Source organism: Pelophylax lessonae (genome assembly GCF_965119305.1).
Source record: "Pelophylax lessonae genome assembly, chromosome: 7".
Taxonomy (NCBI): Eukaryota; Metazoa; Chordata; class Amphibia; order Anura; family Ranidae; genus Pelophylax; species Pelophylax lessonae.
The window spans coordinates 116135233-116155419 of record NC_138774.1 but is presented as its reverse complement, the minus strand read 5'-3'; the positions used below and the strand labels follow the sequence as shown (position 1 = coordinate 116155419).

General features: G+C 43.3%; 1 protein-coding gene across 1 annotated transcript in view; it reads right to left on the bottom strand.

Moving 5' to 3' along the window:
• Window positions 1-286: 286 nt before the first annotated feature.
• Window positions 287-20187, bottom strand: part of LOC309560528 (interleukin-13 receptor subunit alpha-1-like) — a 142302-nt gene continuing 122401 nt past the window's right edge. The window contains exons 9-10 of the mRNA XM_082264159.1: window positions 18492-18555; window positions 287-969 (exon numbers count right to left, since the gene is read on the bottom strand). Coding sequence (XP_082120285.1) covers window positions 865-969; window positions 18492-18555 — 169 coding nt within the window. The 3' untranslated portion in view covers window positions 287-864. The remainder of the gene's footprint in view (window positions 970-18491; window positions 18556-20187) is intronic.

Genomic DNA, 20187 nt, shown 5'->3' with positions numbered 1-20187 from the left:
AAATGACAAAGCCAGTGAAAGCTAATACTTTTTAATGGTACCCTGGGCATAAATGAGCATTTAACCCTTGTAGGGGGAAGACCTGCTGCAGGAACAGGTTTTTTTTTTAATGTTCTTGGAGTTCAAGTTTTATCTCAGTTGAACTAGTGGAAAATTCAGATACAATATAGGGCTGACCTAGAGGGTACCCTGGATGAAAAGGTATTGTGATTTAGGTGTGATATCCAAATATTACCTTGCTTGAAGAAAAATATGTATCCTGAATAGCATGACTGTGCTACTGGAGGCAGTATCCATTTGCTTTATATACAAAATCACTGATAGACAATACTGTATGTACAATAGACAGTACAGTATATTACCCATGAGTCTGTTGAGAAAGAGGCGGCTGTATGCTACTAAAGCTATAGAGTGTCCTGTGATTCCTCTTAGCAAACTCTACACCCCCTTTCTTTCTGGTGTTTCATTCACCTGCAAACGAACAGAGGTGGCCTGGCCAATGCATTTTTTTTCTGAGTATTTTATAGTATGTAAGTAGGTATGACCTCAAGTACTAAGACTGGCTACCTCATCCGCTTTACATAACACAGACACAACAGAAGGTGAGAAAATGGTGCTTAACATAGGAAAGCTCCCCCCCACCCTCGCCTGTTGATGAAAGGTCAGAAGCATTAGCCCTGCTTGGTGATTATATACACAAAGTGGAGATCTTTTCCTCATCACCTGAGTCCAGAGTCCAAAAACCATGGCAGTGATCAGTCACCGCAAAGCTTGTGTTTAACTTTCAGCTGTCATGAGATGTAAACCTGAGGACCAGAATAGAAATTATCTTCACATTTTCCATTTGGTTTAAAGAATGTAGAGCTATTCCATGGGTGGAGATGTAAGAGGGGTTTCCAACATAGAAATAGGACAAATCTCCTCCTTCCTGGGTTCATTGTATACGGTTCTGCCATTCTTTAGCCACTGCTGTAGGAAAAAAAATATATGAATACTCAAAACGCTTTAATGTTTAGTAAAAGAAACAGATAATGAAAATGTGTACAAATTCATGAACGTTATAAAAGTTAACCATGTTTATACATTTATTTAAATAGGTTTAGTGACAGCCCAAAACAGCTGGTGGAAAACTTGGTCTTGTAGGGTCTCCCTGATTGCCAATCAGGAGTGCTTCCAATTCTCAAATCATCTGTAATCATACACAGAGACTTTTTGTTGGAAAATCTCTGTACAAGTAGTTCTGAAGCGTTCAAGTGTTTTAACTTGTAGTATTGTGCTGACACGGAAGACAGGTAGGTGTCCTACCATTCATAGTTCTTAGTGGGACAACCTCTTGTCTTTGGCCAGTCTGTTGCTCCACACCTATCATTATATATCTTACCCAACAGTGTAAATTGAAGAGACAAGGACTCACTGCTCAAGGTGGTGTAATTGCCTGATGACACACACCGGTGCATCCCCCGGCTCGCCTCCGTAGAAACTTGATAAAGGAAAAGGAATTGGCAGCACTCCAGGTTGAGTCAAAATCCAGATTTATTGACTGGACATCCAAATATGACAATCGTAACAAGGTAGACGCGTTTCACACACTGACTGTGTGCTTAATCATTACGTAATTATTAAGCACACAGTCAGTGTGTGAAACGCGTCTACCTTGTCACGATTGTCATATTTGGATGTCCAGTCAATAAATCTGGATTTTGACTCAACCTGGAGTGCTGCCAATTCCTTTTCCTTCAACAGTGTAAATTAGTCTGATTAGTTGGTCCAGCTTTATTTCTTTAAGCCTGGTACACACTATCCAGAGGAGGAGCCGCTGTACTAACAATCTGATGTCAGTACAGCAATCTCCCCCGCTGAGCTATTGTGTTCTAAAAGGGGGACTGCTTCCCCCCATCAGAACACACCAGTGCTGTTTGGCAGACCTTTTTCGGGTGCCAATTGGCAGACCTTTTTCCATCATGGTTTTGTCGGACCGGCTGTGGTACACATGGGCCCGAATGTCACCTGGTTTCTATTGAACCGGTCCATGCCACAGGCCATTTGGAAGGGTTCATCCATTGGACTGAGGTAGATGGATCAAATAGCAAAACAATGGGCCCCAATCAAATTAACTTTGCATCTCTGTACAGCTAAGTTTACATAACAAGTGTTACTACTTATCTTGTAAACAGCATGATATGACATGATTCTCCTTTATCGAGAATGATTATTTTATATTATATACAGTACTTGCTTCCAACCTTCAAGCAGATATTTTTTATAATGTGTTGCATTTTAGCTATATAGAGTGATGCATACAAATAGTTTTACAATCAGCGCTCTTCCTGTGGGAAGTGGTTAAGACCTTTCCACAGCAGACAGGAAACAGGCACAGAATATCACAGCTTAGATCTTAACATTTATTTTCCACTGTTACGCGCACACACACAGCTTCGATTGGCAGCATGTTTACAGGGGAAACTCCTGTCAATAGAAGAGTTACCACTTCACCTACAATACTTGAGAATGTAAAGTTTCACCAATGAGCTTTAGAAGTGCCTACAATAAAAATTAGAAATTGACCTTTGATCATTAAATGCATTTGCAATAAATGCCATTATGTTCACATTATTATTTTTTATTGCATATCATATGGATATACTTTGTGGTATTAAAAACATACTGAACATTCTTGAAATAAATATAGGAATTTACACCACTATTATTCATGCCAAATAATACCAACCAGTATCCCAAGGTCCAATTGCTAATATGAATCTTGGTGACATTTAGTCATACTGAAACTTTAAGCTTGCAAACACTGACATGGAAGGGGGGGTTGTTCATAAATTTAGGGCATATTCACACCAGCAAGTTGTGCTTATCCTAGTTCATTGCATTTTTGTCTTTTTTTTTTCTTAGAACTTTATTTAAAAAATGCAAGCTCCATTAAAGCAGTGGTGTGGTGTTGTCACTGGCAACATCTGACATATGACAACATTTCTAAAACTCAATTTACCTTTGTCTACATGTAGGTGGGGGTGATGGAGATCCCTCACCAGTGATAGAGATTCTGCAGCATTTTAGAAAGTGATGCAGTGAAATGCATCACAAAAAATTATTTTTGACACTGACACTTCAAAACCACAGAATATTCACAAACACACAATGCAACCCAATTGGATGTCAAACAGGGTGTTCAACCATCTGTAAATTCACAGATAGCTTGTAAAAATTCTTAATTTTTGCAGCTGTCCATAGATCTCTGTTATCCACATACAATGTCTGTAAAAACTACCGTAAATCTGTTAAGTGGAGCATCTAATCGCACTGCTCATCTGAGTAGTAGGTAGGGCCTGCTGAGCAGGCAAATACACTACACAGGCTGCAGTGACAGTTGCTCCGCCTCCCGCACATCCTTAGCCAATTAACAAGCACTGTAACCTGTCCTTCCCACCAGCCCGCCACATTTGAATGAAAATAGAATGCTGGCGGCTGAAGCGGGGCTGCATGGGGGCGCCAGGAGGGAGAGACACATAATCTGAACCACAGGATCTTCTAGAAGGAGGTATAATAAGAATTAACTGCAAAAAAAACATGCAACACACAGAAAACTTTAGCCTAACTTCAAGAAGTCCAAACAATGTGTTTACCCATCCCGTGTAGGCAGCAATAATAAAAAAAAAAAAACAAACAACAACTGGGACCATAGTGAGGGAGTCATTCCCTGATCAGTGTGCATATTGTCTAACCTACACACTGGGTAAACACACTGTTGATCAGACATTTAGAAGACTCTACACTTCATGTGAGTGTGAGACACATTGTTGCTGATGATCTTCAGCTATTCCTATGTAGCTCTAGGGGTATGCACATGCCCTATATGATTTGTTTGTTGTTGCCTTTGGAGTATTTACTGCTAGTTCAGGCTAGCAGCTTCACAGACTAGTTGACCATTTACTGTGCCTCCTAACTGCTCTTGAGCAACTGATTGTTAGTAAGATAAGTTTTACTTTGGGATTTGGAATTGCTGCTGCCTTCTGTCACTTTGTTTTATTTTGTAAGAAGGATTACTGGTTAGCTTGGTCTTGTAGAGCTGGTAAGTAGGGATGATCGAGCTTTTGAAAAGTTTGGTTGGACCAGAACACCCGAACTTCCCGAAAGTTTGGGTCCGGATTCCAGAACCCCATTGAAATCAATGGGACCCGAACTTCGGTAATCAAAAAACCCCATTTTGAAGCCCTAAAACCCAATAAATGCCCCTAAAAAGTGCCTAGGGTTCTAGGTCATGCCCCAGGGACTATTAATCACACAAAAAAAAGTTCTTAAAAATTGTCGTTTTTGATAGAGAGACAATTATTGAAAAAATTATTGAAAAAAAAAAAAAAAAGATTTCTTTGGATTTAGTGTCTGGGGGGTCTAAAAAGTGTACCTGTGAAGTTTCAGCTCTGTAGCATGTCCAGAACCAGAAAAAAAAAAAAAAGATTGTTTGTCTTAGAATTGCAGTAGAGCAGGGATATGGCTCCGCTATTTTCACACCTGGCCATTTTTGTTTCAGGCGTTTATTGGGCTTTTTTGTGGACGTCTTTGGAGGCAGGCATAACATCTGAACTTCTGTATAGGGGTATATATACACACACACATGTATGTATATATACACATACACACATATAGGTGTGAAAGTAGCGGAATCCTATGCCTGCGCTAATGAAATTATTTGCAGGCATAGGGCTCCGCTCCTATCACACCTATATGTGTGTATGTGTATAAATACATATATGTGTGTGTGTATATATACCCCTATACAGAAGTTCAAATGTTATGCCTGCCTCCAAAGACACCCAAAAAAAACACCTGCAACAAAAAATGCCCAGGTGTGTTGTTGCAGGCGTTTTTTTTGGGCATTTTTTCTCTGGGGTTGCATTAGCTACTAGGATGTGCTCAATTCTTACTATGTATTTTTAGGGGATGTTTACCCCATACTAATCATTTTAATGATTTTATAATAATATATATTTTTTACAAACATGTTGTGGTGAATTACTCTGATTGAAGGTCTCAACACATTTTAAAGTTCTGTTTTTCTTCCCAAAAAGTTTTTTCAGGTTGTAGGGGAGAACAAATGTGGCAAGACTGATATGTAAATGGAATGTATGATCTCTAAAAGTCTTGTATACGGTAATATGTCTCCAATTCCTGCAGTCTCAGACCATCTCCTGTAACATACATGCAGTCTCTGACCATCTCCTGTGTAATATTGATAGCCTCCAACCATGTCCTGTAGTATGTCTGCAGTTTTTGACCATCTCCTGTAGTATGTCTGCTACTAAATAATATGCACAACCCTTTGATGTGTCAGGAGTTGCAATTGGCTGTCACTGGGATGTAGTCTTAAACCAAGCAATATGTCCACAAAATAAATGGAGTGTACGAGAGTCAGAACAAGCCCCTTTTGGCTTAAAGTGGACCTTTCTCCACAAAAGTACCACTTTAATTTTCAGTTCCTACCTCCCCTCTATAAAGCGATCTATGGTGGATCACTTTGCAGAGGCAGTTTGCAGGCATGCAGGAGATGATACTGCTGCCTCCATAATGTCTGTTTTTTCTGTCTGATTGGGAATTTTTCATTGAAGTACTGGGTCACACCCACAAGCAAAACATTGGACTTGTGGCTGCGTCAAGAGTCCCATTGACTTCAATGGGCAGGTTTTACAGGCGGTGACTGTGAAACGTGACATATTGAGTTAAAATTGCTGTACTGTGAAGCTGAGCACCGAGGACACAACAATGTGTTCACACATACACGCAGCTAGGTGGTCAGGGGTTGGTTCTGTTTAATCATCCTCTTTTAAGCTACACCCACTGTTAGATGCAATCTGGTCAGGCCCCTAAGGCCAACCATAGACGGTTCGAATTTTGGCTGGTTCATCAGGAACCAGCCAAGATTCAAACCATTAATAGGCAGGCTAAATGTAGCATGTTGATCGATCAACCAACTTGAGAACAACCAGCCTGCCGGATTCTCTTACAATTGTCGCTAATGGCTGCTATAGCCGCTAGCGATAATTACTGGATTCCCCTGTCAGAACTATCTGTGTTGATGAGGGAATAGTGCAAATTTCTTTCCTGCAACCAAATTCCAACCGTGCATGGTCTGCCTTACTCTTCTTGGCAGGCATAGCAGAACTTGTTTTTCAATTGCATCCCGGGAGGGGGTGGGGGTTGATATTTTGTCACACTACTGACTTTTTACATGTCAACCAGACAAATGACTTCTCGTCTGTATTGTCACTGTTTATAAATTGTGTTTATACAGTTTATATATCAATTGTCTTAGTTTCTAATAGGGGTTCTGCCATTTTACAGGTTGTCAGTAAAAGCCAGGTATTTTAGGCGATAGAAGGGGGCCAAATTACACAGCACAAGCACTGTGCTGTGCTGTATAACATGCTTTAAGGAAACAGGATCAATATATATATATTTTTTTAGGTTAACAAATGCTTTAAAAAATAAATTCTGCCGTTTCCCCTTTAAAAATAAATACTTGCGAGTTGTGGCTCGCGCGGTGATGGACGTTGCTTTCATAACATTGTCAAAAAGGGGCGGAGCATGGGTGACCTTAAAATGATGCCCCCCTTAAAAAAAGTTCTGCGGACGCCCATGATCAGTGCAGTCTACTTCATTCTGTTAGCCTGGAAAAGGGAGGAGCAGGGGAGTGCCTTGCCATCTTAGGCTATGGCTGTGTGTTTCTTTTGGTGCACACAGTGTAGGGAGACACAACTCTAGTCCCTGCATACAAGAGTGGCTTCACAGGATACTACAAGAGAAAGGAGCCTCCCCGTAAACTGGAAACCTGGGGCAGTGGGCATGGCATCAGCTTAAACTGGAACATATTAAGAATAATCGTCCTAACCAATCATGTCAAGCACCAACACCCCAGTAATTGATATATGAAATATACAGGAAGAGAAAGCGGGGCTTTCCCGGTGCTAGACTACCCCACTCAGTGTGACGACACTTACGAATGTTTTTTTAAAACATATCGTTAACTAGTATCAAAATTATAAAAATTCAATCCAACACGTGATTGATAAATAAATAAATCAATCAGTACAATGCAGTGAATAAAAACAATAGAGTAACCCTTCTTTCAAACCCAAGCTTAACCTCACTCAGACACACTGTGATGGCAGTGTGCCCACGTATGTGTCGGAGGGCAAGACTGCCATCACAGTGTGTCTATGAGTGAGGTTAAGCTTGGGTTTGGAGGAAGGGTTACTCTATTGCTTTTATTCACTGCATTGTACTGGATGTATTGATTTATGTATCAATCATGTGTTGGACTGAATTTTAAATTTTTTGATGCTAATAAACTATAAGTTTTAAAAAAACATTCGTAAGTGTCGTCCCACTGAGTGGGGTAGTCTAACACCGGGAAAGCCCGGTTTTCTCTTTCTGTATATTTCCTGAAACTGGAACATAGGCAAGGATTAAAAAATAAGGAGACTGCATACTCAAAAATGAATTAACTCATCTGCTGAAAGTGCTTGAAAACTGAGGGTTTAATATCACTTTAATGAAGCAGAGACAACTCTGTGATTGAAGGCATTCATGTGACTTTGACAGGTCACACGACCCAATATCTCCACCCACCTTTTTTTTTTTTTTTTTTTAAACAGTTCCAAATTTATTACCATTGTGCTTCCCTACCTTTGGTATCCCAAAGGCAGTGGGACACAATATACATCTTTAAAGTGCATTGTTATGTTTTTTTTTTTTTTTTTTTTATTTAAAGTAGTATTATAGCCATACTTCTGCTTTTTAAATAGACCTCAAAATGTAATTTCCTGTTTACTGACTTTTAGCGGTTGTCTGGGGTTGCCCTTTAGGCAACCTTTTACCGCCTTCCAGGGGTGCAGAAAAATGATCACAAACTGCAACATTACCCCCTAAGCAGCTAAGCTTCCTCTTCTAACTGAAGGTAACTGGACGCTGGTCTGCATTAATGGATCTATAAATGCAGCAACGCTTTACAATCCAGTGTAGATAATGTTACTTGATTATCCCAAGGGAGTTTCTTCTCATTGGAGTCAGTGTGTGTAAACATTTTATTACTGTGAAATATTTATAACCAGCTGTTACCTTCCAAAGCTCAGTTTTGCTGTTGATCTTAGTGTAGGCTAAAAATGCTGATTTTTGTCAAGGGAACAGGATCACTTGATAACACAATACACACAAATTATATCCTACCTTTTTCCAGAACTTACAGCCACCCCACCCCATTCAATCACTAATTCCCACAAAATGCTTGTGCAAGTTCTGACTTTTATAGTTGAAGCTTAAAGTAGGCCTAAACTGTATCTGAGCACCACAAATCAAAAATTCTATTAAATTCATTTTCTTTTTAAAGAAAAAAAAATGCTTTTGAAGACTCCTGCCATGTATGACATCACTTTGACCTATGCCAGAAACCAGGAACCAACCAAAGAAATGTAAAAAAATATATTAAAAAAAGTTTAAAATAAGTAAATACAATATAGCTTCCTTTCAATTTACCAATGCTAGCAGCATAAGGATTAAAAATAGTGTAGATTGTGAGAGTTTTTTCTTTTTATTGCCAAATTAGCACAAGGGAATCAGCACATTGCATTGAATGAGATGTCCCTTGTGCTGGTGGCTGCTTTCTTAGTTGAAATCTTTAGTCCCCCCCCCCCCAATCCATATCCCCGCTGTGGTAATCTTCCAGTGCTGTTGTGGGAGGTTAATATATACCATTGGACCTGTCATATGCGCTCATGAAGGGTGCCCACTATGCCCACCCTTGCTGTCCTCTCCTTCGTTCATAGAAGCTGTACTGGAGCTTTCAGCAATGAAAAGTGATATATGAATGGAGGATGGGCAGATGAATGAAAGGTCAGCCTCCTCCAGTCACTTTCCATTGCTGAAAGCTGTTGTACGGCTTTAATGAATAGAAGAGGGGGGCGGAAAGAATTTGTGTAGATGGCACTTGTGACAGGTCCAGTGGCTCATTTTAACCCCCACAGCAATAATTAGGAGGAGGGAGGGGAAGAGGACTGAAGATTTTAACTCTGGTTTAATAAACTCACCTACACTGTGTTTTTTCAAACCAGTTTAAGGTAGTTTAGCAGAGTTTGGAGTTTGGGAGTTTATTTATTTAATTGGCCAGATTTTGAAATTTGTAAAAACATCCGCCAGCACAAGAGACACTTCTCTTGCAGTGCAGTTTGTACTCAACTGCCAAGCAAGGCAAAGAAAAAAGCAGAGAGGGTGCCATATTTTACACAAGGTAAGTAACCTATTTTTGATAAGCTATAATAGCAGATCAAGAAGGTATGGGCTTTCATGATCAATGGTAAAATGTAAACAAGTGGTCCTACCATTATACAGGCATAAAAAATTAGTATTCACACTTTTCCAATGCTGATACATAGAGTTTAGTTTTTAAAAAAATACTAAACTGCAAGATGATTTATTTAAAAAGGTTAGCCATAACATTGTCAATCATCCTTAAGAATCTTTCAGAAGTAAACCAGTTGTCTCTTGACACATTTTGGCTGCAGGCAAATACAAGAAAACAATTTGTAGGCAGAATAGACAGGTGATAAGCTCAGCAAAAAACGTTGGCCCTAAAGCAAAGGCATAAAGTAGGCCGACATCGAAATTAAAGGATGTCTGGACTCAGGGCCAGCCTTAGGTGTTCAGGCGCCCTGTGCAAGCTAATCTTGTGGCGCCCCCCCCCCCCCATTCTCACCCCTTGCCCCCTGGTCACCTAAGCTTACACAAAGAGGAAAAAAATATTAGTAACAAATAAGAGAGAGATGCAGGGGCTGCGGGCATGGTACAGGAGATGCAGGGGCTGTGGGCATGATGCAGGAGATGCAGAGTCTGCACTATGATGCAGGGGCTGCAGGCATGATGCATGAGATTCGGGGGCTGCTGACATTGTACAGGAGATGCAGGGGCTGCGGGCATGGTGCAGGAGATGCAGGGGCCGCGGGCATAGTGCAGAGAAATGCAGGGGCTGCAAGCATGGTGTAGAAGATGCAGGGCTGCGGGCATTATTCAGGGCTGTGGGCATGGCACATACAGGGCTGTGGGCATGGTACAGGAGAGGCAGTGCTGTGGGCAAAGTACAGAATTTGCAGAGGCTGCTGGCATGGTGCAGGAGATGCAGGGGCTTCAGGCATGGTATAGGAGATGCAGGGCTGCAGGCATGGTACAGGAGATACAGGGGCTTCGGGCATGATGCAGGGGCTGCGGGCATGGTGCAGAAGATGCAGGGGCTGCAGGCAGGGTGCAGGAGATGCAGGGGCTGCGGGCATGATGCAGGAGCTGCAGGCATAGTGCAGGAGATGCAGGGGCTGCAGGCATGGTGCAGGAGATGCAGAGGCTGCGGGCATGATGCAGGGGCTGGGGGCATGGTTAAGGAGATTCAGGGGCTGTGGGCATTGCGCAGGAGATGCAGGGGCTGCGGGCATGGTGTAGGAGATGCAGGGTTGCGGGCATGATGCAGGGCTGTGGGCATGGTACAAGAGAGGCAGTGCTGCGGGCATGGTAAGGGAGATTCTCCTGGAGAATCTCCTGTACCAAGTCCACAGCACTGCATCTCTTGAGGAGATGCAGGGGCTGAGGAGGGGTCTCACTTACCGTTTGGTGAGGCACCTTGCATTTAAAAATGCCGCCGCCTGGCACCAACACGTCACCGCGCATGCGCCGTCTGCCCCGAGAATATCCGAGCGTGTAAGGCTTTCCCGAGCGGCGGCGCATGTGCAGTCTACCTGTTGGGCCGGCCATGGCCATTTTTTTTTCAGGTGCCGGTGCCGCTGTGCATTGACCTTCAGCCAGCCCCAGGGCAGGGGGACTTTCCCTGGCAGCGCCTGCTGTGACTCCTCCTGTGAGTAACTGACTGCAAGCTGTGATGGCCGCACGGCGCCCCTGTTGCCCATGGCACCCTGTGCGGCCGCACAGCTCGCACACCCCAAAGGCCGACCCTGTCTGGGCTTCCTCTATCAGTTAAGGCCCTTAAGGCACTTCAAAATCCTCAGCACCAAGCCCATGATGCTCTTAATCCGGCCCTGAGCACCCCTAATACTTACCTGTGCCCCCTCTCTGTCCAGCGATGTCCACGAGTCCCTTAGCCATCCTGGGACTCTCCCTCCTGGTTGGCTGAGATAAAGCCGTGGCACCACTGGCTCCCACGGCTGTCAATCAGTCAGTGAAATAATCGGGAGAGAGAGAAGGGGCAGGCCTGAACGGGAACTCCGTGTCTGAATGGACACACGGAGCTGCAGCTTGGCTCGGGTGTCCCCATAGCAAGCTGCTTATTGTGGTGCCACTCGGTAGGAAGGAGGGGCCAGGAGCAGGAACGAGGGACCCGAGAAGAGGAGGACCCGGGCTGCCCTGTGCAAAACCAACTGCACAGAGGAGGTAACTTTAACATGTTTGTTATTTAAAAAAAAAAAAAACTTTACAATCACTTTAACCACTTGCCGACTGCCTAACGCCGATCTACGTCGGCAGTCAGCCCCTCACAGGCAAAGTGACGTAGGGCTACGTCACTAGCTTGTGAGGGTCTAGGGAGCGAGCGCGCGCCCCCGGAGGCACGCTCCCGCTCCCGCGTGGTCACGGACCCCCCCGCGCGTGTGACCAGCGGACCCGATGTCCGCCGGTCATTCGGCGATCGGCGGGGGAGAGGGAGAATGTCAGGCAGCTTGTGTAAACAAGCTGCCTGTCATTCTCCTCGCTGTAAAGACACTGATCAAACGGATCTAGTATGTAGATCCGTTGATCAGTGTCGTTACAGCTCAAGCCACAGCCAATCACAGTAGAAAGCACGCCCCTAGGGATACACACAGCCCCTCCCTCCCAAATAAAGTTAACCCCTTCACAACCAGTGTATTTTTACAGTAACAGTGCATATGTATAGCACTGATTACTGTAGAAATGTCACTGGTAACCCCAAAAGTGTCACAAATGTCAGTCAAGGGTCCGATCTGTCTGCCCCAATGTCGCAGTACCGCAAAAAAAATCGCAGATCGCCGCCATTACGCGTTAAAAAAAAAAAACAACAAAAATGACAAAAATCTTTCCCTTTGTTAGTAAACGCAATAACTTTTGCGCAAACCAATCAAAATACGTTTTTTGTGATTTTTTTTACCAAACATATGTAGCATAAAACAAATTGGCCGAAAATTTTAAAAAATTTTGATTTTTACTTTTTTTTGGGGGGGAATTTCATATAAAAAAATGTGAAAAATATTGTTATTTTTGCAAAATTGAAGCTCTTTTTTTGTTTATAGCGCGTGATCAAAAAATCGCACAGGTGATCAAATACCACCAAAAGAAAGCTCTGTTTGTGGGAAAAAAAGGACGTCAAATTCGTTTAGGTACAGGGACGCACGACCGCGCAATTGTCCGTTAAAGTCACGCAGTGCCGAATCGCAAAATACCCCCTGGTCAGGAAGGGGGTAAAATCTTCCGGGGCTTAAGTGGTTAAAAGAGAAGTGTTGCAGAAGCTTTTCTTGGCTGTACTTCTCAAGAGGGTCACAAGAGTACATTCACTTCTGTTCTCTTGTGACCTTGAGTCAGCTATTATGGACGGGCACAGCTGCGCCAAGCTCAGAAAGGATCCTGACAATATTCCTGGGATTCACTTGGTTGTCTGATTGACAGGTGAATCTGTCTTTCAGTGTTTGCCTGAGAGCTGGAGCCAGCTGCGTTCACCCCTTTCCAAGCCTGCTACTCCAGTGAGCATTGGAGGAGAAGAACGGAGAGCAGTAACTAACAATCACTGCTGTCTGCTTGGAAGCAGACAGAGCTGAGCGTTAAGTGGACATGCGATAACTTAGTGCTTTAAGTTACAGCCTGTGTGGTAAAGCTGCAGTGTCACACCAATGCTGGAGCATGGAGATGACTATGTACAGTATGTTTGCTTTTTTAGAATTTAGAAAAGGGCGAATGCTTTTTTAACCTTTATGCATTCTCTGCATTTAGGTAAAAACCTTCAATGTGCAGCACCCCCTCAGCCACGCCCCCCCCCCAAATACTTATCTGAGCCTGATCCCAATCCAGTGATGTGCACGAGAGCAGAAGCTCCCCTGGGTCTCTCCCTTCTCATTAGCTGAGATACAGCAGCAGCAGCCATTGGCTCCCACTGTTGTCAATCACAGCCAGTGAGGAGGGAGCCTGGGCCAAGCCACACTCTGTGTGTCTCATAGACACACAGAGGTGGCTCAGGAGCGAGCAGGCATGAGTTCCCCTCAGAGCAAGCAGCTTGCTATTGGGCACACAGCGGGGGGGGGGGGGGGGGAGGGAACAAGAGTGCAAGCAGGGGACCCAAAAAGAGAAAATAAGTTTGGACAGAGCAGGTACGTATGACATGTTTGTTATTTAAAAAGAATTAAAATCTGAACCGTTACAAATGCTTTGATTGATTATTTGTTATGCTGTCATTCTGGGGCCACTGTGTTTACTATACTTTTTTTTTTATGTTTATTCTGCCCACCTGTATGACACAGTTTCCTACTTCCTCATTGTGCGTTCTGCTATTCTTCCTGTACAGCACACTCTCAAGTATGAAAAAAATATCCCCTTTGATCAAATACCTACATCTAGCAGATCATATTATTTGCCTGAACCTTCTGCGTGAAATAAAGATATTAATGGATGCAAAGTATTTGGTGAGCTCTCTAATGAAGATTGTCTGCAGTGCTTGTCTCTGCTACATTCAAGCCAAACCTAGAGGTTTTAGGATAGAATAAGTAACTATTATACCAATTGGAGTCAGAGAAGAAAGAAGTAATATACAGAAATTCCAGCAGCCATTTGGATGTGTATGTGTGTAATCTGCAATAGAGCTTAGTGCCATCTGCCATCGTGAAAGCGAATGGTCACACAATTTTCTTTCATCTAAAAGTGTTTAGAGCGGTTTCACTGCATTGGAATGTTATCCTGCCTTCCCAAACTGTTGTTCATCTTCTTCAAGTGGTTGTAAATCTTCGGGATTTTTTAAATAAAAATAACAAACATGCCTATACTTACCTTCTGTGCAACGGTTTTGAAGAGAGAAGCCCCGATCCTCTTCTTCTGGGGTCCCCAGATGACGCTCCAGGCCCCTCCTCTTTATCTGTGCCCCCAGGGAAAGCTGCTTCCCCTAGGGGCACTCGTGCCTGCTCGCTTCCGAGTCCTGCTGCTGCGTCTATTGACACAGACAGCGGGACACGGCCCCATCCCATGCTTCACGGGATTTGATTAACAGCAGCGTGAGCCAATCGCTCCTGCTGCTATCAATCTGTCCAATGAGTAAGGAGACAGCGTCAGGAGCCGATGTGCTCATGCACATTGCTGGATCAGATGGGCTCAGGTAAGGCAAATGGGGGGGGGGGTGTATGGGGGGCACTGTAGCAGATAAGGTTTTTCAGCTTAATGCATTAAAACCTTAAGGCTTTAGGACCACTTTAAAGATGCAGTACCCATTTTCAGCAAAAAGGTAACACTGTCTAGACAAGGCCCTGTGCATTCTTTTGTTGCTGAAAAAAAAAAAGAATTTCATGCTTTTTCTGACCAAACCAATAAACAGGGAGCAGATTCCACAGACATTGCAGAGCCAGGCATCCAATAAAAGCAACACAGAAGCCCAGAGATGACGACAAAACTAACAGAGATGGGTTCTCTGGTAATCTGTCAGACCTATGGGACAGAACTACATCTTGCATGTCAGTTTTCCACACCTAAGAGCATCACTGAGTTTCTGAAAAATATACAGCCTTCCTAAGAGACACTATAATGTAGGAATCCAAAGCAGACTGAAGACTGAAGCCCTAAATCAACAAAGAGGTCTCTTAGTGCAAGATGTATAGGAGAAGACAGAACAACCCACCGCTCATTTGTGAGAGACCAGATATCTGAGCCAGATCAATTAGACTCCCAGCAAGTTTAACGTAGAACGAGACAGAGATGCAAATTAAAATGGAAATTCAAGGGTCAGAGATGGAAGCACAATTTAAAAATCATTAAAGCAGAATTGAGAAAGCAGCTGAACATACCAGTAATCGTGTCCCAAAGCAGGCATCACTAAATGGCGGACTGTGTTTTGGATCCAGACCTAGTGACAGTCTGATCCAGAACACCACTGTTATGCCACTTGGGAACCTGGTCTTTTTTCCCTTGCCTTGCTGCCAAGTAGGTTCCTCTCCTGCTTCTTTCCCACAGCCATTGCACTGCCATCAAAAAACAAACAAAGGGCGCACCGGCCTAGCGCATTATCCTCAATAAGAAGGCTTTATTAATTGAAAAAGAGTGTATGCTCACAAACAAAAGTTGTAAAACAGCATATCCAATCCAAACATCTGGAACAATCTATGTCTGTGATCACTGTCCTCAATAGATGATGGCTGACCTGTTTCGAGGCTAAGCCCCTTCTTCAAAGCCCAAAGGGGCTTAGCCTTGAAACGCGTCAGACATCATCTATTGAGGACAGTGGTCACAGACATAGATTGTTCCAGATGTTTGGATTGGATATGCTGTTTTACAACTTTTATTTGTGAGTATACACTCTTAATTAATAAAGCATATTATTGAGGATAATGCGCTAGGCGGGTGTGCCGGTTGTTTGTTTTTTGATTTTAGTGCCTTCGGACAACCCCAGTCTTATAGGGCAGCAAGGCCGTAGCCATTTGGGAGGCCAAGTATGAGTTCCGTGCAATGAATTAGACAGGGGGCCCTGTTTCTAAACCCAGGAGAGAGGTGCTACAGCATCGCATTTGTTTTGGAATTGCACTTTCATTCTCGCAACAAGGCAGAGGACTGGTGAGGCAGCAAGTCTGTATAGAGGGCAGGAGCAGAACATCCTAGCAACCAGTCACCAGCTTGGTAACAATAAAAGTTGGCCAGCTCCAGCCCTCTGTCAAGACCTGCTCTGTGTTAAGTAGAATTATGAGTATGGCTGAATCCGCTGCTGGAGAAGGGGAGGGGTGAGGACACAAGCTTTACTGATACATTTGCAGAAGAGGTTCTTCTGTTAAAAAATAACAGACTTACTGGCCAGATCACCAGTTAAAAATAAACTAATAAAGAAAAAAAAAAAGGAATGCAGCCAGCACATTCAAGGCTAGCCATGCATTAATCATGTTTGTCATTCAACCAGTGGGTTGAATGGAAAAAATTATTCAATTCCCCCGTCCACACATTCAATGTGGACAGGTGAATCCTCCCTGCTGCACTACTTTGTTCTCCCGACACTTCCCCACTGTCAGAATACAATGATCAGTAATGCCGGCTTTAGCAGGTGGCATTGATCGTTTGTTAAAAACCCAACTGGCTGGCTGTACTCAGGTGCAGTGATAAATTGACTTGTGTACAACCAGCCTGCCAATATATAGATCGAAATTTGGTTGGTCCCTGCTGTCCCAGTCAATTTTTGATCTATGTACGGTTGCCCTATAAATTGGTAGGCTGCAATATAATAAATGTTTGCTTTTGAGTTTATTACTGCTTTATGAAATTCTATTAGTGTAAAGGGTCTGGGAGGGAGACAGAAGGCAAATGCCCCCTATACCATTCTTGTTATGATGTATAAATGGCAGCCTTGAGATTGTGAGAGCACCTTTTGCACATGCTTTGGTGATACAATCGATAGCTTTCTGACATCTTCTATTGAACTTTTCAATGTTGCTAGCCCTTCTTAAAAGTAATTTTGTTGCACATTTTCAAGAGGGAAAGCAGCCACAGCACATAGAAAAAATGTGATGAGTCACAATCACAATGATAAATTAAAGTGGACCTAAAGGCAGCAGGTTTTTAATCTTAATGCATTCTATGCATTAGGATAAAAAATCTCCTGTGTGCAGTAACCCCCCCCCCCCCAGCCCCCTTAATACTTTCCTCCTGAGCACCATCTAGATCCAGCGATGTTGCACAAGTGCTGTCTGGGACTCCTGATTGGCTGAGACACACAGCGGGCGCCATTGACTCCCACTGCTGTCAATGAAAGTCAGCGAGTCAATGAGGAGAGAGGGGCCGTGGCCAAGTCTTGGCTCCGTGTATGAATGGACACACGGAGCATCAGCTCAGCTGGTTTCTGTGGGGGCACTTGGCAGGAGGGAGTAGCCAGGAGCGCCGACAAGGGACCCCAGAAAAGGAAGATCTGGGCTGTTCTATGAAAAACCACTGCACAGGGCAGGTAAGTATAACATGTTTGTTATTTTTAAACACAAAAAAAAAGACTTTAGAATCAATTGAAGCTTAAGGCCCCTTTCATACAGGCTTTCTGATCAGGTCCGCCTGTCAGTTTTTTCAGATCCTGATTGGATGCTCCATGCATCTCTATGGAGCAGCGGATGTCAGCGGTGACATTTCCGCTGACACCCGCTGCTATCCGATCCGATTGTGGTCCGTGAAATCCAGACGGATGGAAACCCTATTTTCCATCCGTCTGGAGGATCGGATAGGATGAAAACGGACAGGCAGTTCGTTTTCAGCTGATCTCCCATAGAGGAGAGTGGGGATCTGACAGATCTGTCTCAGCACATAAAGCGGAGACGGACCTGTCATCTGCCTGCTCAGGGGATTGGCGGATCGATCCCTGCTGAGCAAAACGGAGTCCGCCAGGCGGAAAACCCGTGTGAAAGGATCCTAACTCATACAAATAGCAACTTAAATTACAATGTTGTACAATAGTTATTAAAATATAAAAATAAAGGTAACTATAATTACAAAATAAATAATAAATCTTGGGGAGAGCAGGCAGTCATAGCATATAGGAAAAAAAATACTGATCCGTGATCACCAAGATACATTTAAGTACAAAAATAAGGTGGGGAGATCTACTCTGCCATATATGGCCACATCCCAAGATTGATTTGGAAGTGTTGGGGTTCCCTCATAAAGAGAAATAGGACTTTAAAGGCTCAAAGAGTGAACATATAATTCTGGTAAAAAGTTATAATTGTGTTCATTAAACAACAATAATGTTATACAGTATACAAAATCACAATGATAAATCAATAAAAATGGGGTACAATGTTACTGATAGCAGAGATACATTTAAGGCCCTTTCACACTGCTCTGGTGTGGTTTCCTTGCAGAGTGGGTGCAGCACAGTGTACCCACAGGTATGAATTTTTGGCTTTCAGAAAACACCTAAACCACTGTGTCGCACCCACGCTTCTGGAAAGCAGCACCAGAGCAATGTGAAAGGGGCCTGAGTGTCATTTTCTGGTAATGTAAAAAAAAGGACCTGTTTCTGTAATCCCGAAAGCCATATAAAAAAATTACATTCTTGCCTATGAACTGTCACAATATGAGTGTGCAGAGCCTTGCAGTATATCATATGCTGCACTGAAACCACATGAAAAAAATGCATAACAATGAATTTTTGTGTTATTGAATCAAGCTGCATGTGTCCTGCTCACATTCATTTATATGACTGCTGAGTGAAGATGTACTGTATCTCCAAAGGAAATCATAAACTTAAGAGAACCAGTATTTACCTGCAAGTCACTAGATAACACTTTGCCCGGGTCAGGAATTTGGGGGAAAATCAAAATCTTCAACCTACAGAGTATAAAAAAAATAGGATTCAAACAAATGTCATACCCAAGAAAAATATAAAATCTGGAACTTTTGGAGTTTCTCTAAAGAAAGCCTTGTCTTAGGGCTCATTCACACTAGCGATTGGGGGGAGGGGGGGTATCGGGGCTGCAAACCCTGTAGTTGAGCCTCTAACCGCTACCCCCTTTAGCTGCAGCTGGGAGTGTACACATGCTGCAGCCAGGGCAGGAATTATACCGCCTGACGCTTTAAGTGCGGGGTTCAAAGGGTTAAAGCAGGCAGTGAGGAGGTGATACAACACATCCTTACCATCCTCACCACCTGGCAAATGCTCTCAGAAGAGCAATCCAAACATGGACCTCTCGTAAGAGACCAAAGCTAGTGTGAACGAGCCCTTAAGGGCCATACACACTATAAGATTTTCTGAAGACTTTTTCCTTCAGATTTACCTTTTCTATGTAGTGCAAGGGCCTGCCAGATTGCATACAAATTGAACGTGTTTAGGTTTGACCTCATATTATATGGTTTTGGTAAATCTAAAGGAAAAAGTCTTCAGAATATCTTATAGTGTGTATAGCCCATTAGAGAGACTATGAGACCACCATTGCTGAGCTCCTTCTGAAAATGCTGGTTGACTGAGCAGAAAAGTCAGAGGAAAGGCGGAACTCAATATCTGCATACTGTTCTAATTTGGAAACTCAGAGTATTGAACCTCCCTTAATGTTATGGGTCAGAAGAACAGCTAGGGAGCAATCATTTGCACAATGAAAAGTTAGCAATGGCATTCTCCATGTTTCCCTCAGGAATTGTATCCTCAAAAGCAGTGTTTCTCAACCTTTTTTCAGTCAAGGCACCGTTTAAAAATTATAGACAATCTTGAGGCACCCTTTAAAAATTATGGACAGTCTCTATGCAATGCTTTATAAATTATAGACAGTTTTGAGGCACCCTATTCTGAAATGTAAAAACTATTCTAATCGTTTTACACAGTGCAGCAACATCCATATGTCCAAGTAGGACACCCGATGTTAGAGGTGGTTTATTCTTCCAAAGCAAATACACTTTTGCAAACTGGCACTGACTAATATTCCAATGTTTCGCTTCTCCCTCAGTTTTTCTCCATCACTCAGCTAATGTGACCCTAACACTGATGGAGAGGGGCAAGGGAGGAACAAACAAGGTTGCCATGCAGGCGACTGACATCCTTCTTATCAACTGATGATGCCTTTGGTTGTTAGGATGCCGACAGCTAGAAGGTTGTAATGGTACACCTTTGGTAATAGAAAACCCGTGGCTTTGTGTAACTAAAAAGCAGGCTACATCCACGCGCTGGCTTGTATACAATTTTTGGACAATTTTTTAGCCATTATTGCCAAGGCACCCCTGAAGAAACCTCAAAGCACCCTGGTTGAAAAAGGCTGCTCTAAAGCACAATAAGACAAAAAAATATTGGAACTGCCCATGTTAATCACTTTGTTGACTCACTTTATTTAACCACTTTCCGCCCGCCCGCCCGCCCGCCCGCCCGCCCGCCGCAGATATACTTCGGCAGGCTGGCTCGGCTGCGCGAACCGCCGTACCTGTACATCGGTCCCTCCCCCACACAGTTAGAAAACCCTCCCCTAGGCTTACACT